The sequence below is a fragment of the Anolis carolinensis genome, unplaced genomic scaffold (genome assembly GCF_035594765.1).
Source record: "Anolis carolinensis isolate JA03-04 unplaced genomic scaffold, rAnoCar3.1.pri scaffold_7, whole genome shotgun sequence".
Classification (NCBI taxonomy): Eukaryota; Metazoa; Chordata; class Lepidosauria; order Squamata; family Dactyloidae; genus Anolis; species Anolis carolinensis.
The window spans coordinates 32,453,159-32,480,464 of record NW_026943818.1 but is presented as its reverse complement, the minus strand read 5'-3'; the positions used below and the strand labels follow the sequence as shown (position 1 = coordinate 32,480,464).

At 41.1% G+C, this 27,306-nt stretch overlaps 1 protein-coding gene across 1 annotated transcript in view; it reads right to left on the bottom strand.

The window, feature by feature from the left end:
* Nucleotides 1-27,066, bottom strand: part of LOC103282787 (mucin-16) — a 30,603-nt gene extending 3,537 nt beyond the window's left edge. Inside the window, exons 1-31 of the mRNA XM_062959890.1 lie at nt 24,813-27,066; nt 24,621-24,728; nt 24,316-24,542; nt 24,149-24,216; nt 23,863-24,035; nt 23,751-23,777; nt 22,051-22,187; nt 22,004-22,016; nt 21,826-21,961; nt 20,489-20,661; nt 19,259-19,285; nt 17,437-17,564; nt 17,281-17,348; nt 16,111-16,274; nt 15,811-15,837; nt 14,958-15,100; nt 14,805-14,875; nt 13,381-13,553; nt 13,258-13,284; nt 12,099-12,226; nt 11,946-12,013; nt 11,453-11,640; nt 10,699-10,847; nt 7,611-7,678; nt 7,322-7,494; nt 6,114-6,247; nt 5,898-5,965; nt 5,630-5,784; nt 5,178-5,341; nt 3,388-3,455; nt 3,073-3,245 (exon numbers count right to left, since the gene is read on the bottom strand). Coding sequence (XP_062815960.1) covers nt 3,073-3,245; nt 3,388-3,455; nt 5,178-5,341; nt 5,630-5,784; nt 5,898-5,965; nt 6,114-6,247; nt 7,322-7,494; nt 7,611-7,678; nt 10,699-10,847; nt 11,453-11,640; nt 11,946-12,013; nt 12,099-12,226; nt 13,258-13,284; nt 13,381-13,553; nt 14,805-14,875; nt 14,958-15,100; nt 15,811-15,837; nt 16,111-16,274; nt 17,281-17,348; nt 17,437-17,564; nt 19,259-19,285; nt 20,489-20,661; nt 21,826-21,961; nt 22,004-22,016; nt 22,051-22,187; nt 23,751-23,777; nt 23,863-24,035; nt 24,149-24,216; nt 24,316-24,542; nt 24,621-24,728; nt 24,813-27,066 — 5,680 coding nt within the window. The remainder of the gene's footprint in view (nt 1-3,072; nt 3,246-3,387; nt 3,456-5,177; nt 5,342-5,629; nt 5,785-5,897; nt 5,966-6,113; nt 6,248-7,321; nt 7,495-7,610; nt 7,679-10,698; nt 10,848-11,452; nt 11,641-11,945; nt 12,014-12,098; nt 12,227-13,257; nt 13,285-13,380; nt 13,554-14,804; nt 14,876-14,957; nt 15,101-15,810; nt 15,838-16,110; nt 16,275-17,280; nt 17,349-17,436; nt 17,565-19,258; nt 19,286-20,488; nt 20,662-21,825; nt 21,962-22,003; nt 22,017-22,050; nt 22,188-23,750; nt 23,778-23,862; nt 24,036-24,148; nt 24,217-24,315; nt 24,543-24,620; nt 24,729-24,812) is intronic.
* Between the last annotated feature and the right edge of the window lie 240 nt (nt 27,067-27,306).

Sequence of the window (27,306 nt, the reverse complement as noted above, 5' to 3'; positions counted from 1 at the left end):
TCTCCAAATGTTATAACAATTGATGTTCTCCAAATATTATAACCATTGATGTTCTCCAAACATTATAACCATTGATGTTCTCCAAACATTATAACCATTGATGTTCTCCAAACATTATAATTATTGATCTCCAAATATTATAACCATTGATGTTCTCCAAACATTATAACCATTGATGTTCTCCAAACATTATAATTATTGATCTCCAAATATTATAACCATTGATGTTCTCCAAACATTATAACCATTGATGTTCTCCAAACATTATAACCATTGATGTTCTCCAAACATTATAATTATTGATCTCCAAATATTATAACCATTGATGTTCTCCAAACATTATAACCATTGATGTTCTCCAAACATTATAACCATTGATGTTCTCCAAACATTATAATTATTGATCTCCAAATATTATAACCATTGATGTTCTCCAAACATTATAACCATTGATGTTCTCCAAACATTATAACCATTGATGTTCTCCAAATGTTATAACAATTGATGTTCTCCAAATATTATAACCATTGATGTTCTCCAAACATTATAACCATTGATGTTCTCCAAACATTATAACCATTGATGTTCTCCAAACATTATAATTATTGATCTCCAAATATTATAACCATTGATGTTCTCCAAACATTATAACCATTGATGTTCTCCAAACATTATAACCATTGATGTTCTCCAAACATTATAATTATTGATCTCCAAATATTATAACCATTGATGTTCTCCAAACATTATAACCATTGATGTTCTCCAAACATTATAACCATTGATGTTCTCCAAATGTTATAACAATTGATGTTCTCCAAATATTATAACCATTGATGTTCTCCAAACATTATAACCATTGATGTTCTCCAAACATTATAACCATTGATGTTCTCCAAACATTATAATTATTGATCTCCAAATATTATAACCATTGATGTTCTCCAAACATTATAACCATTGATGTTCTCCAAACATTATAACCATTGATGTTCTCCAAATGTTATAACAATTGATGTTCTCCAAATATTATAACCATTGATGTTCTCCAAACATTATAACCATTGATGTTCTCCAAACATTATAACCATTGATGTTCTCCAAACATTATAACCATTGATGTTCTCCAAATATTATAACCATTGATGTTCTCCAAACGTTATAACCATTGATGTTCTCCAAACATTATAACCATTGATGTTCTCCAAACATTATAATTATTGATCTCCAAACATCATAACCATTGATGTTCTCCAAACATTATAACCATTGATGTTCTCCAAATGTTATAACAATTGATGTTCTCCAAATATTATAACCATTGATGTTCTCCAAACGTTATAACCATTGATGTTCTCCAAACATTATAACGAATGATGTTCTCCAAACATTATAACCATTGATGTTCTCCAAATGTTATAACAATTGATGTTCTCCAAATGTTATAACAATTGATGTTCTCCAAACGTTATAACCATTGATGTTCTCCACACATTATAACCATTCATGTTCTTAAACATGATGTTCTCCAAACATAGTGTTCTCCAAACTTGATGTTCTCTGAACATTATGCCCCATACTTTTCTCCAAACATGATGTCCTCCAAACATTATGCCTCAAGCTACAACATGATGTTCTCCAAACATGGTGTTCCCCAACCATGATGTTCTCCAAACTTGATGTTCTCCAAACTTGACGTTCTCTAAACATTATGCCCCATACTGTTCTCCAAGCATCATGCTCTCCAAACATGATGTTCCCCAAACATGGTGTTCCCCAACCATGATGTTCTCCAAACTTGATGTTCACCAAACATTATGCCCCACACTCTTCTCCAAACATGATGTTCTCCAAACATGATGTTCTCCAAACTTGATGTTCTCCAAACATGATGTTCTCCAAACTTGATGTTCTCTAAACATTATGCCCCATACTGTTCTCCAAGCATAATGCTCTCCAAACATGATGTTCTCCAAACTTGACGTTCTCTAAACATTATGCCCCATACTGTTCTCCAAGCATAATGCTCTCCAAACTTGATGTTCTCCAAACAGGATGTTCTCCAAACTTGACGTTCTCTAAACATTATGCCCCATACTGTTCTCCAAGCATCATGCTCTCCAAACATAATCTTCTCCAAACTTGATGTTCTCCAAACATTATGCCCCATACTGTTCTCCAAACATCATGCTCTCCAAACATGACATTCTCCAAACTTGATGTTCTCCAAACATTATGCCCCATACTGTTCTCCAAGCATCATGCTCTCCAAACATAATCTTCTCCAAACTTGATGTTCTCCAAACATTATGCCCCATACTGTTCTCCAAACATCATGCTCTCCAAACATGACATTCTCCAAACTTGACGTTCTCTAAACATTATGCCCCATACTGTTCTCCAAGCATCATGCTCTCCAAACATAATCTTCTCCAAACTTGACGTTCTCTAAACATTATGCCCCATACTGTTCTCCAAGCATCATGCTCTCCAAACATGATCTTCTCCAAACTTGATGTTCTCCAAACATTATGCCCCATACTGTTCTCCAAACATCATGCTCTCCAAACATGACATTCTCCAAACTTGATGTTCTCCAAACATTATGCCCCATACTGTTCTCCAAACATCATGCTCTCCAAACATAATCTTCTCCAAACTTGATGTTCTCCAAACATTATGCCCCATACTGTTCTCCAAACATCATGCTCTCCAAACATGACATTCTCCAAACTTGACGTTCTCTAAACATTATGCCCCATACTGTTCTCCAAGCATCATGCTCTCCAAACATAATCTTCTCCAAACTTGACGTTCTCTAAACATTATGCCCCATACTGTTCTCCAAGCATCATGCTCTCCAAACATGATCTTCTCCAAACTTGATGTTCTCCAAACATTATGCCCCATACTGTTCTCCAAACATCATGCTCTCCAAACATGACATTCTCCAAACTTGTTCTCAAAACATTACATCCCATGATGTTCTCCAAATATTAGGCTCCTTGATGTTCCCCAAACATGATGTTCCTCAAACACGATGTCCTCCAAACATATTCCCCAAAATCTTACCATTCACCAGCAGGCTCCGGTCGTCCAGCATGTACCTCCCTAAGGACGAACCCTTGCCGGTGAGGTTCTTAAAGACGTCATAGACCAGGCCTCTGTCGTAGGGTCTCTGGCCATTCTCCTTTGTGAACATACAGACAGAATTGACCCCTGTTTGGTTTCTCCAGCTGGTCGGCCTACAGAACAGAAATGATAACAACCATTGTGGGCAAGTCAACCACTCCAAGCAGGGGAAGGCTAGGCCAAAAAAAGCTCAATTTTTGGCTCATCAGGCCCTGATATTGCTCCTCACCCATGTTCTGGAGGATATGGACTCACCTGAAGCTTTCTACAAAGCAAGCCATGAAATTTGCACCCAGGTTGCTGCGTTGGTAGAGACGGTCGAGCTGGGGAAAAAAGGAAAGGAAGGAGGAATCCATATTTATTTATTTGTTGAAGAAGAAGAAACCTCGGACGAAACATGGAGGAGACTTGTATGGTCTTCACGTTGGGCCAACTTAATTCCACTTTGAGGACCATAACCACTAGGCATGTCCGATCGATGAAAAAAAGTTTCAATTCTCGTTTCTAAAGTAGGGGGCGCTGGCGCTTCGATATAGAAAGTATTTCCTATTTTTTCGCCCAAAAATTTCGGATATTTCAGAAAATTCGTAATGATTCTAAATGTTTCTAAAATGGCGGACGCGCATGCGCAATAGCTACACACCGGGCTTGTATGGCCATTTTCCATGTGGAAGAACGTTAGCCCCCACCTTTGCGTCCATCGTGGAAGTTTCTGATTGGACGGGGAGCGGCAGCCATGTTAGGCTGCGCTAAGCTCCCATTCAAGGTAGGTTGAAGAAAAAAAATTTTTTTTTAAATATTTTAAAAAATATATTAAAAAAAATTTTGGGGGGGAAAAATTAACGAAACATTAAGAGACAATTAGAGAATGGGCCAACAATGGTTCGAATTACATTGCTGGTTGCGCTGTGAGACAATGTCTCGGAATGCTTATCAAAAAGCGAGAACAATCCGAAATAATTCCGATATACGATTCAAAACGATTTTTTGGAAATGTCTAATAACCACCAAAGTAGTTGGGCTCTCAAAGGGATTCCTTCAGCCTATAGACTCCTCTAGAAACATTTCTGTGACTTCCTAAAAATTCTGGAAATTTGCCTGCAAGGTTCTCTGTCTTTGAGGGCCTTCAAGATTCTCCTTCTTTGGAGGCCTTCAAACAAAGGCTTGATGGACATCTTTCTGGGGTGCTTTACTTGGGTATTCTTGCATGGTAGAGATAGATGGTCCTTGGGGTTTCCTAGACTAGATTAGAAACCTTTGAGCTTCTAAACCTTCTGGACCAGGAAGGATCAAATCAACTATTAGACATGTCCAAAATATCGTTTTGAATCGTATATCGGAATTATTTCGGATTGTTCTCGCTTTTTGATACGCATTCCGGGACATTGTCTCACAGCGCAACCAGCAATGTAATTCGAACCATTGTTGGCCCATTCTCTAATTGTCTCTTAATGTTTCGTTAATTCCCGCCCCCCCCCCCATTTTTTAAAAAAATATATTTTAAAAAATATTTTTAAAAAAATATTTTTTAAAAAATATTTTTTAAAAATAATTTGTTTCTGCAACCTACCTTGAATGGGAGCTTAGCGCAGCCTAACATGGCTACCGCTCCCCGGCCAATCAGAAGCTTCCATGATGGACGCAAAGGTGGGGGCTAACGTCCTCTGCGTCCACATGGAAGATTGCCATACAAGCCCAGTGTGTAGCGATTGCGCATGCGCGTCTGCCATTTTAGAAACATTTAGAATCATTACGAATTTTCGGAAATATCCGAAATTTTTGGGTGAAAATATCGGAAATACTTTCTGTATCGAAACACCAGCGCCCCCTACTTTAGAAACGAGAACTGAAACATTTTTTTCATCGATCGGACATGCCTATCAACTATACATAGACACTTTACCCAAAATGTATCCCTTTTCCTTCTTGCTTTGAAGCCCAGGTTCTGCTCGAATCTTCACCCAACACTATAACAGTATAAGGACCAAGACTTGGGGTTGGTTTCCTAACCGTTAGACCAGCCAACCTCTTGGTTGGACACTCACCTCTTGTTCAACGCTCTCTTTGGCCTTCCGGTAGAAGCCCGAGTTCGGGTTCTTCATCTCCTCCTTGTACGGGAGGTTAATGATGGTGAAGTTGACAGTGAAGGTGTTCAAGTCGAGCGCCAGCAAGGAGATATCCGTCACGGCTTCTATTGCTGGGTCAATCGCTGAAGAAGTAAGGCAGAAGCTTAATAGACAACCATGAAAGCATTTTGTTTCCCGTAAATTTCTTTCACAACTTTCCCACATAATCTTTCTGAACAACATCATCTATTTTCCGCTCTGATTTGTAAACAAAGACGTTTGTTGACTCTCTATCGTCTGCAGATCTGTCTAAGGAGCTTTCTCTCGATTGATCGGGAGTAAAGGAATCTTTTTCCAAGCCTTGCTGTGCATAGATTTCATTCTAGGGATCTGCAGTCCGGGTAATTTCATGTTACCATAAACCGACCTACCTCTCACCGTCACGCTTCTGAGCTGGAACTGACTGCCAAGCCACTGGGACGTGGCGTTTTGAGTCTCTTGCCGGAAAGTTTCTTTCACGGTCTTCTCACTGGGGAGCATGTCGACGTCGAAATAACACTTGCAGTCCACCACGATCGAGCCGTACCTGAAAGGGATTGGTTTGGGATCAGAACTCAGTACTTATTGTTTGGGATCGAGGAGGAATTCACACCGATTGGGGTCCAACCCTGAACCCATTACACCTCGCTCCTTGCTGACCTCAATCCTGTAACAACGCAGAGTTTGAATCCATTGCCGATCCTGCTCCGGCCAAAGATCTGGTTCATCTGCAATGGTTAAATGGATCCAATTAGATCCCTAATATCCCGGAGAGCTTTGGATTATCACTCCCATTCATTCCAGGATCCACAAGACCAAATCTGGAAGGGACTCTCAGCTCCGGGAACACAAAACACAAAGAAAAATGGCCCTCACCTGGTCATTGATGCTGGCCTCCAGACGTTTGTATTCCGGGGACGATGGGTCCGTGTTGGTCAGGTTTTCATTGACGATGGTGAAGCTCAGTTCGTAACCCGCTCCTTCGGGAGCCAAGCTGGACGGTGGGTATCCTGGAACGAGTAAGAAACGTGGTGTTGTAAATTAATGGGTACCAGATTGGTTCCTCCTCCTTCGGCATCCTAATTTTCCCCGAGCAAAACTCAAGTCTGGTTGTTGTATGTCTTTCGGGCTGTGTGGCCATGTTCCAGAAGTATTCTCTCTTGATGTTTCGCCCACATCTATGGCAGGCATCCTCAGAGGTTGTAAGGTATGGATAAACTCAAGTCACGAGACCGGAGGGTTCATGGGAAACTTACATTCTCAAGAGAGGTCGCTAAGGGATCCTTCTGGACAAAAACGACCAATTCATGGGAGACATCATGCTTTCATGGGTGGCTATTAGGCATGTCCGATCAATGAAAAAAATGTTTCAATTCTCATGTCTAAAGTAGGGGGCGCTGGCGCTTCGATATAGAAAGTATTTCCGATTTTTTCACCCCAAAATTTCGGATATTTCCGAAAATTCGTAATGATTCTAAATGTTTCTAAAACGGCGGACGCGCATGCGCAATCGTTACACCCCGGGCTTGTATGGAAATCTTCCATGTGGATGCAGAGGACGTTAGCCCCCACCTTTGCATCCATCATGGAAGCTTCTGATTGCCCGGGGAGCGGCAGCCATGTTAGGCTGCGCTAAGCTCCCATTCAGGTTGCAGAAACAATTTAAAATAATATTTTTTAAAATATATTTTTTAAAAAATTTTTGGGGGAAAAAAATTAACGAAACATTAAGAGACAATTAGAGAATGGGCCAACAATGGATCGAATTACATTGCTGGTTGCGCTGTGAGACAATGTCTCGGAATGCTTATCAAAAAGCGAGAACAACCCGAAATAATTCCGATATACGATTCAAAACGATTTTTTGGACATGTCTAGTGGCTATTAAACAAGTTCAGTTCAGGCAACACTGCGTGAGAGTGAAAAGCTAAGCCTGCGTTCTCTTGATCCTGGTTCAAATCAACGGACTCCTAAAGTTACACAGAACGTGATCCGGAATCCCAGCCCGAGTATGTTCTCTTCTTTGTTTGTATTCCTCCCATTTCTGGTTAGACGAACAACTACCACGTCAAATGGATGCTTACCGTTCACCCGGAGGCTGTTCTTCTCCATGTCGATATGTCTAAATTTGGTACCGTCTTTGGTGAGGTTGAGGAGCTCGTCGTAAACCTTCACGCGGTCAAAGGGGACAGCGAGCCGGTTTTTCCAGTAGCCGCAAAGTTGGTCGACCATCACCGCCGCCCCTGTTTCCGGAGATCTGAGAAAACATAAATACTTCTTAGAGCACTGCAAAGCATCCCAGAGACATAAAAAGTGCATTATTCCCATATCTTTGGGTTGATAAATCCACGACGAGTTTTCATCTAGGCTTACCGAAAACTCTGCACTTTGCAACTGGTAAACGCCGGGCCGACGCTGGTCTTGTTGAGTAAGGATTCCATCTGGAGCAGGGAGCAAAATGAGAGCAAACATAAAGATCATCGTAATTTTAACCCTATCTCTTTTGTCTTTTCCCATCATCCCGTTCTTCCTCCTCCTCCTCCTTATAAACTTGGACCACCATTTTCATGGTGGTTGTTGCAGATCAGCCAGAGGTTGATGGTTTAATTTAGGATTCAGAGAGGATTGTGGGCTTTCCCGTGGCCCAAAGTGATGGCTTGGGTTGACTTTTGATTGAAGTTGCCATCAAACAATCCAAAATCAAGGCTTGACTTGAACCAGGAGCAAGAGAATGCAGGCCTAGCTTCTCACTCTAACACAGCGTTGCCTGAACTGATCTTACAGTAAACAACTTGTTTAATAGCCGCCCATGAAAGCATGACGTCTCCCATGAATTTTCTCCCCAATTTTCCTAATATCTTGTTTAATAGCCACCTATGAAAGCATGATGCCTTCCATGAATTTTCTCCTCAACTTTCCTAATATTTTGTTTAATAGCCACCCATGAAAGCATGACATCTCCCATGAATTTTCTCCCCAATTTTCCTAATATCTTGTTTAATAGCCACCTATGAAAGCATGATGCCTTCCATGAATTTTCTCCTCAACTTTCCTAATATTTTGTTTAATAGCCACCCATGAAAGCATGACATCTCCCATGAATTTTCTCCCCAATTTTCCTAATATCTTGTTTAATAGCCACCTGTGAAAGCATGATGTCTTCCATGAATTTTCTCCCCAACCTTCCTAATATTTTGTTTAATAGCTGCCCATGAAAGCATTATGTCTCCCATAAAATTTCTCCCCAACTTTTCTAATATCTCAACCCGGTGTAACTATTTTAGGCTCTGATTTGTAATCAGAGACTTTTGTTGATCTCCGTAGTTATCCGTAGCTACCCTCCTCATCACTCAGCTCTTCACTAGGATCCTTATCTACCATTGAATGGGAAATGGCGTCTCTCTCTGTGAGAAAACTACCTCGGAAAGTGCAGGGCCTCAAGGTCAGTTCGAGAAGTCAATGGTAGACAAGGAATCGAGTGAAGTGCTGAGTGGTGAGGAGGGTAGCTACGGATAACTACAGAGGTCAACAAAAGTCTCTGTTTACAGCCGAAAATAGAGTACGAAAATAGGCTGAGATATTAGGCAAGTTGGGGAGAAAATGTATGGAAGACAAGGATTCCAGTGAAGAGCTGAGTGATGAGGAGGGTAGCTATGGATAACTATGGAGAGCAACAAAAGTCTCTGTTTACAAATCAGAGCCGAAAATAGTTACGCCGGGCTGAGATATTAGGAAAGTTGAGGAGAAAATTCATGGGAGACGTCATGCTTTCATGGACGGCTATTAAACAAAATATTAGGAAAGTTGGGGAGAAAATTCATGGGAGACGTCATGCTTTCATGGGTGACTATTAAACAAAATATTAGGAAAATTGGGGAGAAAATTCATGGAAGACGTCATGCTTTCATGGGTGGCTATTAAACAAAATATTAGGAAAGTTGGGGAGAAAATTCATGGAAGACGTCATGCTTTCATGGGTGGCTATTAAACAAAATATTAGGAAAATTGGGGAGAAAATTCATGGGAGACATCATGCTTTCATGGGTGGCTATTAAACAAAATATTAGGAAAGTTGGGGAGAAAATTCATGGAAGACGTCATGCTTTCATGGGTGACTATTAAACAAAATATTAGGAAAGTTGGGGAGAAAATTCATGGAAGACGTCATGCTTTCATGGGTGACTATTAAACAAAATATTAGGAAAATTGGGGAGAAAATTCATGGGAGACGTCATGCTTTCATGGGTGGCTATTAAACAAAATATTAGGAAAGTTGGGGAGAAAATTCATGGAAGACGTCATGCTTTCATGGGTGGCTATTAAACAAAATATTAGGAAAGTTGGGGAGAAAATTCATGGAAGACGTCATGCTTTCATGGGTGACTATTAAACAAAATATTAGGAAAATTGGGGAGAAAATTCATGGAAGACGTCATGCTTTCATGGGTGGCTATTAAACAAAATATTAGGAAAATTGGGGAGAAAATTCATGGAAGACGTCATGCTTTCATGGGTGGCTATTAAACAAAATATTAGGAAAATTGGGGAGAAAATTCATGGAAGACGTCATGCTTTCATGGGTGGCTATTAAACAAAATATTAGGAAAGTTGGGGAGAAAATTCATGGGAGACGTCATGCTTTCATGGGTGGCTATTAAACAAAATATTAGGAAAGTTGGGGAGAAAATTCATGGAAGACGTCATGCTTTCATGGGTGACTATTAAACAAAATATTAGGAAAATTGGGGAGAAAATTCATGGAAGACGTCATGCTTTCATGGGTGGCTATTAAACAAAATATTAGGAAAGTTGGGGAGAAAATTCATGGAAGACGTCATGCTTTCATGGGTGGCTATTAAACAAAATATTAGGAAAGTTGGGGAGAAAATTCATGGAAGACGTCATGCTTTCATGGGTGACTATTAAACAAAATATTAGGAAAGTTGGGGAGAAAATTCATGGGAGACGTCATGCTTTCATGGGTGACTATTAAACAAAATATTAGGAAAGTTGGGGAGAAAATTCATGGGAGACGTCATGCTTTCATGGGTGACTATTAAACAAAATATTAGGAAAGTTGGGGAGAAAATTCATGGAAGACGTCATGCTTTCATGGGTGACTATTAAACAAAATATTAGGAAAGTTGGGGAGAAAATTCATGGGAGACGTCATGCTTTCATGGGTGGCTATTAAACAAAATATTAGGAAAGTTGGGGAGAAAATTCATGGAAGACGTCATGCTTTCATTGGCGGCTATTAAACAAGTTGTTTACTGTAAGATCAGTTCAGGCAACACTGTGTTAGATTGAGAAGCTAAGCCTGCGTTCTCTTGTTCTTGGTTCAAGTCAAGCCTTGATTTTGGATTGTTTGACGGCAACTTCAATCAAAAGTCAACCCAAACCAGTAACTGCGGCTTAAGAAAATCAGGATTTTTGCCCGAAAGCACGAGGTGATACTTACGATATGTTTGACGACTCGTTCTGTGTCGTTGAACTTGCGAGATCCAGGGATCCCCATGTCCGTGGTGTAAGGCAAGCTGGACAAGGTGTAGTTCACGGTGAAAGGCCTCAAAACAGGAGTCTCGGGGTCGGAAGTCATCGGGGGTTGACCTGGAGGGTGGGAAATCAACATTGGTTGTGAAACGAACCTAAGGTGACCATTAGACATGTCCAAAAAATCGTTTTGAATCGTATATTGGAATTATTTCAGATTGTTCTCGCTTTTTGATACGCATTCCGAGACATTGCTTCACAACGCAACCAGCAATGTAATTCGAACCATTGTTGGCCCATTCTCTAATTGTCTCTTAATGTTTCGTTAATTTTTTTCCCCAATTTTTTTAAAAAATATATTTTTTAAAATATTTAAAAAAAATTTGTTTCTTCAACGTACCTTGAATGGGAGCTTAGCGCAGCCTAACATGGCTGCCGCTCCCCGGCCAATCAGAAGCTTCCACGATGGACGCAAAGGTGGGGGCTAACGTCCTCTGCGTCCACATGGAAGATTGCCATACAAGCCCGGTGTGTAGCGATTGCGCATGCGCGTCCGCCATTTTAGAAACATTTAGAATCATTACGAATTTTCGGAAATATCCGAAATTTTGGGGTGAAAAAAATCGGAAATACTTTCTATATCGAAGCGTCAGCGCCCCCTACTTTAGAAACGAGAATTGAAACATTTTTTTATTGATCGGACATGCCTAGTAAATACATACCTGGAAGGTGCGTTCGCTCATTGTAACCATTGACATAGAGGCTGTGTTGGTCCAGTTTGTAGGGTCCCAGCCTGGTGAACTCCTTGGTCCTGTTGACCACGTCGTGGTAGACTTCCACTCGATCGAAGGCGGGGACGGTGTGACGGCAGACAGCGTTGACTCCAGTTTCGTCCCCATTTTTCATAGGTCTGGAAAGAAAATAGGTGTTGACAACAAGAAGAATTAATCAACAAAAAGCAATGAGATTGCCCATTGTACCTCGTGGCTCAGTGCCTCAGCCTGCATGCCTTTGCCTGCTTATTATTTATTAATTTATTTATTAGCGACATTTATATCCCGCCCTTCTCACCCCGAAGCAGACTCAGGGCGGCTTACAAGCTATATATCCATAATAATAATAATAATAATAATAATAATAATAATAATAATAATAATTCCGATATACGATTCAAAACGATTTATTGGACATGTCTAGCATTTGGGGATGGCGTACCTTAGAGTCGTCACATCACATCCCTTAAACGCTGGACCGATGTTGCTCTGGTTGAACATTCGGGCGAGCTGAAACAAAAAGAGATTGAGTTGAGTGTATAGAATGAACCCCACAAAGTACGACGCAAAATCCATCCCATCCAGCTCGGCTTACCAAAGTGGTGAGCGGCATTTCCGTGGCGTTGAAGGCCTTCGACTTCGGGATTCCCATTTCTGTCTTGTAGCGGAGGTTGGTGATGATGAAATCCATGGTGAAGTTCTCCACCATCGGAGTCCTGGGAGCTGCAGACCAGACAAAATTATTCGGATTCGATATCTACAAAATCTAGAGTCCTAGTTTCTTCAAGCAGACTGTGATTAATGTTAACGGTTTTTGTGTTATGTAGTGAAATGTTTAATTCATTCTTGCTATATAAGTATATGTAAGCATTCCAGCAGTCAAGTGGTTAATTGCAGAGAGCACTGATTTATGGCTAGAAGGGCAAAGCGCCAAGACTTCCGTTTGAGCTACATGGCAGGAAGATATTGTATATACTCGAGTATAAGCCGTTTAATTCATTGTTGCTATGTAAGTGTATGTATTCGCTCCGGTAAGCATTCCTGCAGTCAAGTGGTTAATTGCAGAGAGCTCTGGTTTATGGCTAGAAGGGCAAAGTGCCAAGACTTCCGTTTGAGCTACGTGGCAGGAAGATATTGTATATACTAGAGTATAAGCCGTTTAATTCGTTGTTGCTATGTAAGTGTATGCATTTGCTCCGGTAAGCATTCCAGCAGTCAAGTGGTTAATTGCAGAGAGCACTGATTTATGGCTAGAAGGGCAAAGCATCAAGACTTCCGTTTGAGCTACGTGACAGGAAGATATGTCATAGATTGTGGAATGTGGGATGTGCTTAAAGTTTACTGATAACAGACACAAAGGAACTCCATGATTTGTACTCGCCAAAGCAAGATGTGTTCGAGCAGCTCTGGCTGTTTACCTTGTAAATATCTGTAAATAAAGATTTATTGCTGCTGGGATCAGCAGATAAGATCGACTATTGTTAGTGCTGCTTGGTAATCACTAAGTGGTCTAACGGATGAGCAGGAGAGGTGAGACCTGACTCATATACCATTCAGTAAATATCTGTAAATAAAGATTTATTGCCGCTGGGATCAGCAGATAAGATCGACTATTGTTAGTGCTGCTTGGTAATCACTAAGTGGTCTAACAGATGAGCAGGAGAGGTGAGACCTGACTCATATACCATTCAGGTATATGACAAGGTTTCCTGACAGGGGTTATGGGCCTAGCACGCTTCCGAAGGAACACTTACTTGTACGAACGAGAGCTTCGTTATAACCTAAGGAACAAAAGAAGAAAACAACAGGTAAGGAGAGAGTCTTCCAAGAGAAGGATTCTGATGGAAATGTCAAGAGATTGGGTCTCCGAGTTTTACCATTGACGTAGAGGCTGTTTGGGTCCAGTTTGTAGGGCCCCATCTTGGTGAACCCACTGGTCTTGTTGACCAGTTCGTGGTGGACTTGGACTCGGTCGAAGGCGGGGGCAGCGGAGTCGTTTCGGTAAGTGCAGACGGCATCCATACCGGTTTCTTCGCCATGGTTGAGAGGTCTTCAAAGAGAAAAAAGAGCTTAGGCGGATCAGCTTCTCCAGCTTTGAGGAGGTCTACTTTCTCCAACTCTGGGAAGACCTACTTTCTCCTTTCTCCAGCTTTGAGAAAGCCTACTTTCTCCAGATTTGAGAAGGTCTACTTTCTCCAGCTCTGAGAAGACCTACTTTCTCCCTTCTCTAGCTTTGAGAATGTCTACTTTCTCCAGATTTCAGGTCTACTTTCTCCAGGTTTGAGAAGGTCTACCTTCTCCAGCTCTGAGAAGACCTACTTTCTCCCTCCCCCAGCTTTGAGAAGGTCTACCTTCTCCATGTCTGAGAAGACCTACTTTCTCTCTTCTCCAGCTTTGAGAAAGCCTACTTTCTCCAGATTTGAGAAGGTCTACTTTCTCCAGCTCTGAGAAGACCTACTTTCTCCCTTCTCTAGCTTTGAGAATGTCTACTTTCTCCAGATTTGAGAAGGTCTACTTTCTCCAGGTTTGAGAAGGTCTACCTTCTCCAGCTCTGAGAAGACCTACTTTCTCCCTCCTCCAGCTTTGAGAAGGTCTACCTTCTCCATGTCTGAGAAGACCTACTTTCTCCCTCCTCCAGCTTTGAGAAGGTCTACCTTCTCCATGTCTGAGAAGACCTACTTTCTCCCTCCTCCAGCTTTGAGAAGGTCTACCTTCTCCATGTCTGAGAAGACCTACTTTCTCTCTTCTCCAGCTTTGAGAAGGTCTACTTTCTCCAGCTCTGAGAAGACCAACTTTCTCCTTTCTCCAGCTTTTAGAAGGTCCACTTTCTCCATGTCTGAGAAGGCCTACTTTCTCCCTCCTCCAGCTTTGAGAAGGTCTACCTTCTCCATGTCTGAGAAGAACTAGTTTCTCCATTCTTTAGCTTTGAGAAGGTCTACTTTCCCCAGATCTGGGAAGACCAACTTTCTCCATTCTCCAGCTTTGAGAAGGTCTACTTTCTCAAGGTTTGAGGTCTACTTTTTCCACCTCTGAGAAGATCTTCTTTCTTCCTTCTCTAGCTTTGAGGAGGTCTGCTTTCTCCAGATCTGGGAAGACTTACTTTCTCCTTTCTCCAGCTCTTGAGGAGACCTAGTTTCTCCCTTCTCCAGCTTTGAGAAGGTCTACCTTCTCCGGTTTCGAGAAGGTCTACTTCCTTCAGCTCTGAGAAGACCTACTTTCTCCCTTCTCCCGTTTTGAGAAGGTCTACCTTCTCCAGATCTGCGAAGACCTACTTTCTCCTTTCTCCAGCTCAGTAACTCACCTGAAAGTTGTCACTTGACACCCCAAATATCTTGAGCCGATAACGTTGCTTTGGTTCAGCATCCTGCCAAGCTGAAGAAGAAAAGATTGATCGAGTGTACGGAACCAACAAGATACTCCACGTCAACTTCGTCCGGAATGAATCCAGGCTTACCAGAATCAGGAGCGGCCGTTCGGTCGCGTTGAAGGTCTTCGAATGGTAGATTCCCATCTCTGGCTTGAACCGGAGGTTGGTGACGGTTAAATTCGCCATGAAATGGGCCACCGTTGTGGTTGGCGTTGTCTTGGGCGAAACGGCTTGAAATGAAAGTGAAAACAACACAACTGATATTTCCGATATACTTGTCTTCATTTCCAACTTATTTGAGTGCTTAATGATACAATTTTCCGGGTCAATGTTTATTGACATGGTTTCTCTATGATTAATTAGAAGATTTGGAAGCTTATCTCTGAAAAACTGAATTTATTGTCAACAAACTGAAGCTACGGCTAATTGACTGCATTTACAACCTGAGGAGTCCTATAGAATTGCTCCAAGACTACAGAGACTTTGATTTGTTTTGACTCCAAGCCAGGTTTGAGCCAATTGATTTGTCCACTGATATATTTAGTTTCACAGCATATTACATACCATTTTGGAGAGACTGAATGTAAACATATTGTGTCGCTAACAAATTTTGGTTGATATGTTTGATATATGTTTTATACTGAAAACTGCTCTGTGTAGCATTTAAATCTGGATGATTGCAGACTATAAATCTTTATACTCTGTAAGTTACGACTGTGTGCCACTACACATCAGTTGTATTATTATTTGTATTATTGTTAATATTACTATGTATACGATGCTCTAATATACATATTGTGTTCCATGCTTTGAACCTTTATCGTGGCGCATATTTCTCAGATATTGTTTAGAATAGACAGCTGTGTTTAGTTATTATTAATTAGAAGATTTGTCAATTAAAGCTTGAGGCAAAAGTTAAGACACTCGAAGCAACACTTACTTGTTTGGAGGTAGCCTTCATTATAACCTAAGAAAAGAAGAGCAGAAGTATGGTTAGCTCGTGTTTAATTGCTGTTTTTCCTCCACCATGGACACCCAAGTGTGCCTGACTCTCTCCATTGGTGTGGAATTTGCATGACCCCACCCCCTGCCTCTCCCGTTACCCTCTCCTATTCCTTTATATTTGCACACAGCAACCAGAGGAATTGTTCAACAACCAAAGGCATCCAGCAGCAGAGAAATGATGTCAACTGTGAATGAGGACCTTGAGAACACACTCAAGAAGCATATATTTATTTACCATTGATGTAGAGGCTGTTCGGCTCCAAGCGATAGGGTCCCATCTTGGTGAAGCCATTGGTCCCATTGACTAGATCGTGGTACACCTTCACCCGGTCAAAGACAGAGTCGTTGCGGTAAGTGCAGACGGAGTCCACCTTGGTTTGATCCCCGTTTTTGACCGGTCTGGAAAGAAAAGAGAGTATTTGCTTGGAACCAAACACCTAATTTAAGCCCTACCAGGCTCCCATGAAATCGTTCCAAAGGCACCTGGATCTCAAAGCTTTAATCTTGGAAGGCGATTGAAAGACTTAGTCTGTCTACTAGGCATGTGTGATCAATGAAAAAAATGTTTCAATTCTCGTTTCTAAAGTAGGGGGCGCTGGCGCTTCGATATAGAAAGCATTTCCGATTTTTTCACCCCAAAATTTTGGATATTTCCGAAAATTCGTAATGATTCTAAATGTTTCTAAAATGGCGGACGCGCATGCGCAATCGCTACACACCGGGCTTGTATGGCAATCTTCCATGTGGACGCAGAGGACGTTAGCCCCCACCTTTGCGTCCATCGTGGAAGCTTCTGATTGGCCGGGGAGCGGCAGCCAAGTTAAGCTCCCATTCAAGGTAGGTTGCAGAGAGAAAAAATTTTTTTAAATATTTTTAAAAATATATTTTAAAAAATTTTTTGGGGGGGGGGGGAATTAACGAAACATTAAGAGACAATTAGAGAATGGGCCAACAATGGTTCGAATTCCATTGCTGGTTGCGCTGTGAGACAATGTCTCGGAATGCGTATCAAAAAGTGAGAATAATCCGAAATAATTCCGATATACGATTCAAAACGATTTTTTGGACATGTCTACTGTCTACTTTTCACGCCCTGCTTTCTGAGATCAAATCTAAAGTGTACTTCTTCAGGTTAGTGAGCTACTGTACAATATCAGAGGCTGTGATATAAAATCTCTGCTAATACTGTAACCAAGACTCTGCATTGTTTCAGGGATTGGAACGAACTGCTTTCCTTTGAGGTAGTTCATCCCATTCTTCAGCTTGAGAAGGACATAAGAGGATTGAATTCACATGCCTACTAGTGAATTCACACCCCGGGGATCCACTGTTCTAGATCATACACTTCTTACTCAAGATCATACACTTGCCAATGTTCTAGATCATACACTTGCCAAAGATTTACCTAAGCGCAGTCACTTCGCAGCCCATAAACACTGAACGGATGCTGCTCGTGTTGAAGGATCTGCCAAGCTGGAGAAGATAAGACGGCGTTGAGTAATATACCAAACGAACGGGAGACATGTAATACAATCCCCGACCAAAACAAAACGAGACTTACCAGAGTGAGGAGTGTCCGTTCTGTGGCATTGAAGGCCTTTGAATGGCGAACGGCCATCTCCGGCTTGTAACGGAGGTTGGTGATAGTGAAATTTGTTGTGAAATATCCTACTGTTGGCGTTTGCAGGGCTGTGGACCAGAACGGAAGACAGCATAGTTTACATTGGATAGATTTGTTTATATGATCCATTACTATTCGGGACTCATTCTTTCATATTATATTGATTCCCCTATATAGATGACTGGTTTGTAGTTAACCTTGTGCTTGCAACAACAATGTAAAAAAAACCACCATTGATTCCCCCACGGATCAAGTTATTTGGAGTGACTATATTCCCGTCATCATTTTGACACCTTGTACTGGTCGTTCTATTATTATTAGTAGTAGTACTAGTAGTAGTAGTAGTACCCTTTTACTCATTTTATTTCTTATCCACATCACAGTGGTTTAGTCTGCTGTGCTAAGCCTGGTTCCTACATGCATTACTTCGACAATGTCCAAATAATAATAGTAGTAGTAGTACCCTTTTACTCAAAGTAGTACATTTTATTTCTTATTCACATCACAGTGGTTTAGTCCGCTGTGCTAAGCCCGATTCCTACATGCATTACTTCGACAATGTCCAAATAATAATAGTAGTAGTAGTACCCTTTTACTCAAAGTAGTACATTTTATTTCTTATTCACATCACAGTGGTTTAATCTGCTGTGCTAAGCCTGGTTCCTACATGTATTACTTCGACAATGTCCAAATAATAATAGTAGTAGTAGTACCCTTTTACTCAAAGTAGTACATTTTATTTCTTATTCACATCACAGTGATTTAGTCCGCTGTGCTAAGCCCGGTTCCTACATGCATTACTTCGACAATGTCCAAATAGTAGTAGTAGTAGTAGTAGTACCCTTTTACTCAAAGTAGTACATTTTATTTCTTATTCACATCACAGTGATTTAGTCCGCTGTGCTAAGCCTGGTTCCTACATGCATTACTTCGACAATGTCCAAATAATAATAATAATAGTAGTAGTACCCTTTTACTCAAAGTAGTACATTTTATTTTTTATCCACATCACAGTGGTTTAGTCCGCTGTGCTAAGCCCGGTTCCTAAATGCATTACTTCGACAATGTCCAAATAGTAGTAGTAGTAGTAGTACCCTTTTACTCAAAGTAGTACATTTTATTTCTTATTCACATCACAGTGGTTTAGTCCGCTGTGCTAAGCCCGGTTCCTACATGCATTACTTCGACAATGTCCAAATAATAGTAGTAGTAGTAGTACCCTTTTACTCAAAGTAGTACATTTTATTTTTTATTCACATCACAGTGGTTTAGTCCACTGTGCTAAGCCCGGTTCCTACATGCATTACTTCGACAATGTCCAAATAGTAGTAGTCGTAGTAGTAGTACCCTTTTACTCAAAGTAGTACATTTTATTTCTTATTCACATCACAGTGGTTTAGTTTTCTGTGCTAAGCCCAGTTCCTACACGCATTACTTCTACAATGTCCAAATAATAGTAGTAGTAGTAGTAGTAGTAGTACCCTTTAACACAAAGTAGTACATTTTATTTCTTATTCACATCACAGTGGTTTAGTCCACTGTGCTAAGCCCGGTTCCTACATGCATTATTTCGACAATGTCCAAATAATCGTAGTAGTAGTAGTAGTACCCTTTTACTCAAAGTAGTACATTTTATTTCTTATCCACATCACAGTGGTTTAGTCTGCTGTGCTAAGCCCGATTCCTACATGCATAACTTCTACAATGTCCAAATAATAATAGTAGTAATAGTAGTAGTAGTACCCTTTAAGCATGTACTTACTTGATTCCAGAGGCGTTTCATGATAACCTAGGGAGAAGAACAAAGATATTACCACGATAATCAGAGATTAAACCTGTTTGCTGGGGATGATGGGTGTTGAAGTATCATCAAGTTGGAAGGCGGCCCACAGGCTATGGAATCTAACTCTGAAAAACTTTGGATTAAAGCCAGAGTTGAAGTAGTTGTTGAGCTACTATACAAGATCAGAGGCTGTGCTGTAAAATCTCTGCAACTGTAACCAAGACTCTGCATTGTTTCGGGGATGAATTTCCCCTCCTATGTTTGCGGGTCTTTGCAAATCCTTTATACATATAGATCCATGTACCTGTGTATCTGTAGCCATACATATACATTATTTTTATATATGAATTTACCCTCATATGTTTGCATGTCTCTGCAAATATCTATGTAAAGCGAGATGTCTGGATAGATATGAATATATTCTTACCTACCTATATATAGGGCTGGCAAATATTACAGGGGCAAATGAACACACAAATATCTATAGACATGTCTAGATAGATATGAATATATATATATATGGCTTGCAAATATTACAGTGGGAAATGAACACACAAATATATAGAGACATGTCTAGATGGATATGAATATATATATATATATATATATATATATATATATATATATATGGCTTGCAAATATTACAGGGGGAAATGAACACACAAATATATAGAGACATGTCTAGATAGATATGAATATATATATATATAGGGATTGCAAATATTACAGGGAGAAACGAACACACAAATATCTATAGACAGGTCTATATATATATATATATATGGCTTGCAAATATTACAGGGGCAAATGAACACACAAATATATAGAGACATGTCTAGATAGATATGAATATATATATATATATATATATATATATATATATATATATATGGGGCTTGCAAATATTACAGGGAGAAATGAATACACAAATATCTATAGATATGTCTAGATAGATATGAATATATATATATATATATATATATATATATATATATATAGGGCTTGCAAATATTACAGGGGGAAATGAACACACAAATATATAGAGACATGTCTAGATAGATATGAATATATATATATATATATATATATATATATATATATATATGGCTTGCAAATATTACAGGGGGGAAATGAACACACACACATATATAGACATGTTTAGATAGATATGATATTAATGGTTTTAACATTTGAGAACTGTCTGGTTACCGTTGACGTAGAGACTGTATTCTTCCAACTTGTAGGGGCCGATCTGGGTGAAGTTTCTGGTCTGGTTGACAATCTCGTGGTAGACTTTGACGCGGTCAAACGTAGGCCCGGTGGAATCGTTTCGGTACGAGCAAACGTAGTCTGTCCCTGTTGCGTCCCCGTCGTTCAGACGCCTGGGAAGACAGACAGAAAGAGCTTTGAAGCCAAACAACGAGTCGAGATAATAACACTAAGCTCATCTAGCCGGACTGTGGTGCAGCTGGTTAGTAGCCGGCCGCAATAAATCACCACTGACTGAGAGGCTGTTGGTTCAATGCCCGGGTTGGGGGTCAAGCTCCTGACCATTAATACCCTAAGCAGCTCGAAAACAGCTGTATCTGTAAGTAGAGAATTCTAGGTACCACTTAATGCGGGGAGGCTGATTTAATTTATCCCTTGGGGAGATAGGGCAGAATAGAAAGTTTTATTATATTATTATTATTTTATGGTATGACACAGCAAACAAGATAGATAATAAATTATTATTATTATTATTATTATTATTATTATTATTATTATTGTTTGGAAGGAATCCCATACCAGAGGGGCGGGCGGAGCCAAAATACAGTTGGGACCAAACAATTATTATTATTATATAGTTGTTATTATTATTACTATTATTATTATTATTATATAGTTGTTGTTATTGTTATTATTATTTGGGAGGAATCCCATACCATAGGGGTGGGCGGAGCCAAAATACAGTTTGGACCAAACAATTATTATTATTATATAGTTGTTGTTATTATTATTACTATTATTATTATTATTATTATTATTATTATTATTATTATTATTATATAGTTGTTGTTATTGTTATTATTTGGAAGGAATCCCATAACATAGGGGTGGGCGGAGCCAAAATACAGTTTGGACCAAACAATTATTATTATTATATAGTTGTTGTTATTATTATTACTATTATTATTATTATTATTATTATTATTATTATTATTATTATATAGTTGTTGTTATTGTTATTATTTGGAAGGAATCCCATACCATTGGGGTGGGCGGAGCCAAAATACAGTTTGGACCAAACAATTATTATTATTATATAGTTGTTGTTATTATTATTACTATTATTATTATTATTATTATTATTATTATATAGTTGTTGTTATTGTTATTATTTGGAAGGAATCCCATACCATAGGGGTGGGCGGAGCCAAAATACAGTTGGGACCAAACAATTATTATATAGTTATTATTATATAGTTGTTGTTATTATTATTATTATTATTATTATTATTATTATTATTATTATTATTATTATCTTAGCATTAAGAACTACTTACCTCAGAGTAGTTACCTTGCACCCCAAAAACACTGGTCCGATGCTGCTCCTGTTGAGGCATCTGTCAAGCTTAAGGAGAAAGTATAGTGTTGAGTAATGAGTATACAATAGAATAGTATATTCACTGTGGTAAACTACTATACAAGATCAGAAGCATAGCTAAGGGTTGGGAAAGTTACTCAAAAATCCGTTCTGTTTTCATTCCGAGTTCTTACAAAATATTTACCAGTGTCACGAGTGGCACTTCTGTGGCATTGAAGGTCTTGGAGTGAAGGATCCCCATATCCGGCTTGTACCGCAGGTTGGTGACGGTGAAATTCGTAGTAAAATTCACGACTGTCCAAGACGGGGTTGGCGGAACGGCTGGAATACAAAGAAAATACTATCACCGCACTGGTTTGGAGAAGTCACAACGGTTATCAGTAGTTTCCTAAACTTAAGAAAGCGATTGGTTACTCATATGACATTTCCTAAACTTAAGAAAGCTATTGGTTACTCATATTACGTTTCCTAAACTTAAGAAAGTTATCAGTTACTCATATTACATTTCCTAAACTTAAGAAAGCTATTGGTTACTCATAGGACATTTCCTAAACTTAAGAAAGCTATCGGTTACTCATAGGACATTTCCTAAACTTAAGAAAGCTATCGGTTACTCATAGGACATTTCCTAAACTTAAGAAAGCTATCGGTTACTCATAGGACATTTCCTAAACTTAAGAAAGCTATTGGTTACTCATATTACACTTCCTAAACTTAAGAGAGCTATTGGTTACTCATATAACGTTTCCTAAACTTAAGAAAGCTATTGGTTACTCATATTACACTTCCTAAACTTAAGAAAGCTATTGGTTACTCATATTACGTTTCCTAAACTTAAGAAAGCTATTGGTTACTCATATTACGTTTCCTAAACTTAAGAAAGCTATTGGTTACTCATATTACACTTCCTAAACTTAAGAAAGCTATTGGTTACTCATATTACGTTTCCTAAACTTAAGGAAGCTATTGGTTACTCATATTACATTTCCTAAACTTAAGGAAGCTATTGGTTACTCATATTACGTTTCCTAAACTTAAGAAAGCTATTCGTTACTCACAGGGCATTTCCTCAACTTAAGAAAGCTATTGGTTGCTCACAGGGCATTTCCTACGAGAAAGGAGTCCTAACCTAAACGTTAGGAAGAACTACGGGAAAGGAGTCCTACTCTACACATTAGGAAGAACTACGGGAAAGGAGACCTGACGTAAACATTAGGAAGAACTACGGGAAGCAAGACCTAACGTAAACATTAGGAGTCCTACTCTACACATTAGGAAGAACTATGGGAAAGGAGTCCTATTCTACGCATTAGGAAGAACTACGGGAAAGGAGTCCTACTCTACGCATTAGGAAGAACTACGGGGAGCGAGACCTGACGTAAACATTGGGAAGAACTACGGGAAGGGAAACCTGATGTAAACATTAGGAGTCCTACTCTACACATTAGGAAGAACTACGGGAAAGGAGTCCTACTCTATACATTAGGAAGAACTACAGGAAAAGAGTCCTACTCTATACATTAGGAAGAACTACGGGAAAGGAGTCCTACTCTATACATTAGGAAGAACTATGGGAAATGAGTCCTACTCTACACATTAGGAAGAACTACGGGAAATGAGTCCTACTCTACACATTAGGAAGAACTACGAGAAAGGAGTCCTACTCTACACATTAGGAAGAACTACGAGAAAGGAGTCCTACTCTACACATTAGGGGGTTGTTGGATTAACACTTGAGTAGTGTATTCCTACCTCCAACCCGAGATGATCCTCCAACTAGATAATCCTTGGGATCGAATCCAATCTGAGAAGTCTGTGCTACTTCTCAATGCTTACCTGCCAATTTTATTTTGAGTAACAAATAACTATTTGCAAATTACTTACTCGGTTCTGGAGGATCTTCGTGGTAACCTAAGAAGGGAGAAGAAAGAGCCGTCAATCGAGCAAATCGTCGACCAATTACAGCACTGGAAATACTCGAAAACCATCTGCCTACCGTCAACGTAGAGACTGTATTGTTTCAGTTTGTAGGGCCCCATCGTGGTGAAACCGTTGGTCCGGTTCACGATTTCGCGGAACGTTGTCACCCGGTCGAAAACGGGAGTCGCGGAGTCGTTTCGGTACGTGCAAACGGAGTCGATCCAGGTTGCGTCTCCGTTTTGCGCCGATCTGGTGGGCGGGAGGAGAGAGAAAATACAAAGTGAGTAGACGACTGAGTTGACAACTCACTGAGTAAAAGACGAAGATGCACGAGACACACCAGATAGTTGGAGACCACTTACTTCAGAGCGACAACTTTGCACCTCGAAAAGGCCGGGCCGATGCTGCTCTCGCGGAGTATTCGGCCCATCTGAGAAAAGAAAATGAGAACAATAAATGAGGACTCGTTCGGCGGTTGTCTGACGTGGTTATTCCGAATTTTGTGCCAGATCCCGAGTAGCTAACTCACCAACGTGGTGACCGCCCTCTCGGTTGCGTTGAACGTGCTTGAATTAGGAGTTCCCATCCCTTCCCGGTACCGGAGGTTGGTGATGGTGAAGTTGACGGTGAACTCTTCCAAGTCCGGAGTAGGCGTTGTGGCAGAAGTTGTTGTCTCTTTTCTGGTGGACGTTGTTGTGGCTGTGGTGGTAACATTGGGAGGCACAACGGGTGGAAGAACGAGCTTGGTGGATGAACCTATGGAAGAAAACATTAGATGGTGACACACTTATATTTTCTATATTCTCTCTTAAAGTCCAAGTAGAACGTACTTACTCAGTGTTGTTACAGGCAGCGTTGTTGTCCCTGGAGTTGTGACGTTCTTACCGTCCACCGGTCGATCTATCGGTCTCTCTGTAACGGCGTGGATTAGAGACTCGTTGACTGGAGAAAAGATTGGTGGTTGGGTTAATCAAAAAGTAAGGTAAGAGATACTCAATGTGTACGTACAACTAATTATTGTAGTACCTGTGGTAGATATGGAGGTGATCGTCTCAGTTGGAGTTGACACGACAGTGGTTGTAGTCACAGAAGGTGAAGATGTCAGAGTGGTCTCGGATGTTGTGGGTTCCAGAGAAGTCATCGTGGTTGTTTCAAGAGACGTTGTGGGTTCGAGTGAGGTCACCATGGTGGTCTCGGGAGGAGACGTTGTCGGTTCCAGGGAAGTCAGCATCGTGGTCTCGGGAGGAGAAGTTGTGGGTTCCTGGGAAGTAATCGTGGTCTCAGGAGGAGAAGTTGTGGGTTCCTGGGAAGTAATCGTGGTCTCGGGAGGAGAAGTTGTGGGTTCCTGGGAAGTAATCGTGGTCTCAGGAGGAGAAGTTGTGGGTTCCTGGGAAGTAATCGTGGTCTCAGGAGGAGAAGTTGTGGGTTCCTGGGAAGTAATCGTGGTCTCAGGAGGAGAAGTTGTGGGTTCCTGGGAAGTAATCGTGGTCTCAGGAGGAGAAGTTGTGGGTTCCTGGGAAGTAATCGTGGTCTCAGGAGGAGAAGTTATGGGTTCCTGGGAAGTAATCGTGGTCTCAGGAGGAGAAGTTGTGGGTCCCTGGGAAGTAATCGTGGTCTCAGGAGGAGAAGTTGTGGGTTCCTGGGAAGTAATCGTAGTCTCAGGAGGAGAAGTTGTGGGTTCCTGGGAAGTAATCGTGGTCTCAGGAGGAGAAGTTGTGGGTTCCTGGGAAGTAATCGTGGTCTCAGGAGGAGAAGTTATGGGTTCCTGGGAAGTAATCGTGGTCTCAGGAGGAGAAGTTGTGGGTTCCTGGGAAGTAATCGTGGTCTCAGGAGGAGAAGTTGTGGGTTCCTGGGAAGTAATCGTGGTCTCAGGAGGAGAAGTTGTGGGTTCCTGGGAAGTAATCGTGGTCTCAGGAGGAGAAGTTGTGGGTTCCTGGGAAGTAATCGTGGTCTCAGGAGGAGAAGTTGTGGGTTCCTGGGAAGTAATCGTAGTCTCAGGAGGAGAAGTTGTGGGTTCCTGGGAAGTAATCGTGGTCTCAGGAGGAGAAGTTGTGGGTTCCTGGGAAGTAATCGTGGTCTCAGGAGGAGAAGTTATGGGTTCCTGGGAAGTAATCGTGGTCTCAGGAGGAGAAGTTGTGGGTTCCTGGGAAGTAATCGTGGTCTCAGGAGGAGAAGTTGTGGGTTCCTGGGAAGTAATCGTGGTCTCAGGAGGAGAAGTTGTGGGTTCCTGGGAAGTAATCGTGGTCTCAGGAGGAGAAGTTGTGGGTTCCTGGGAAGTAATCGTGGTCTCAGGAGGAGAAGTTATGGGTTCCTGGGAAGTAATCGTGGTCTCAGAAGGAGAAGTTGTGGGTTCCTGGGAAGTAATCGTGGTCTCAGGAGGAGAAGTTGTGGGTTCCTGGGAAGTAATCGTGGTCTCAGGAGGAGAAGTTGTGGGTTCCTGGGAAGTAATCGTGGTCTCAGGAGGAGAAGTTGTGGGTTCCTGGGAAGTAATCGTGGTCTCAGGAGGAGAAGTTGTGGGTTCCTGGGAAGTAATCGTGGTCTCAGGAGGAGAAGTTGTGGGTTCCTGGGAAGTAATCGTGGTCTCAGGAGAAGTTGTGGGTTCCTGGGAAGTAATCGTGGTCTCAGGAGGAGAAGTTGTGGGTTCCTGGGAAGTAATCGTGGTCTCAGGAGAAGTTGTGGGTTCCTGGGAAGTAATCGTGGTCTCAGGAGGAGAAGTTGTGGGTTCCTGGGAAGTAATCGTGGTCTCAGGAGGAGAAGTTGTGGGTTCCTGGGAAGTAATCGTGGTCTCAGGAGGAGAAGTTGTGGGTTCCTGGGAAGTAATCGTGGTCTCAGGAGGAGAAGTTGTGGGTTCCTGGGAAGTAATCGTGGTCTCAGGAGGAGAAGTTGTGGGTTCCTGGGAAGTAATCGTGGTCTCAGGAGGAGAAGTTGTGGGTTCCTGGGAAGTAATCGTGGTCTCAGGAGAAGTTGTGGGTTCCTGGGAAGTAATCGTGGTCTCAGGAGGAGAAGTTGTGGGTTCCTGGGAAGTAATCGTGGTCTCAGGAGAAGTTGTGGGTTCCTGGGAAGTAATCGTGGTCTCAGGAGGAGAAGTTGTGGGTTCCTGGGAAGTAATCGTGGTCTCAGGAGGAGAAGTTATGGGTTCCTGGGAAGTAATCGTGGTCTCAGGAGGAGAAGTTGTGGGTTCCTGGGAAGTAATCGTAGTCTCAGGAGGAGAGGTTGTCGGTTCTAGTGATGTGACTATGGTGGTCTCAGGAGACGTTGTGGGTTCCAAAGAAGTGACCATGGTGGTCTCAGGAGGAGAAGTTATGGGTTCCTGGGAAGTAATCGTGGTCTCAGGAGGAAAGGATGTCGGTTCTAGTGATGTGACTGTGGTGGTCTCAGGAGATGTTGTGGGTTCTAGTGATGTGACCATTGTAGTCTCAGCAGGAGAAGTTGTGGGTTCCTGGGAAGTCAACATCGTGGTCTCGGGAGGAGAAGTTGTCGGTTCCAAGGAAGTCAACATCGTGGTCTCAAGAGGAGATGT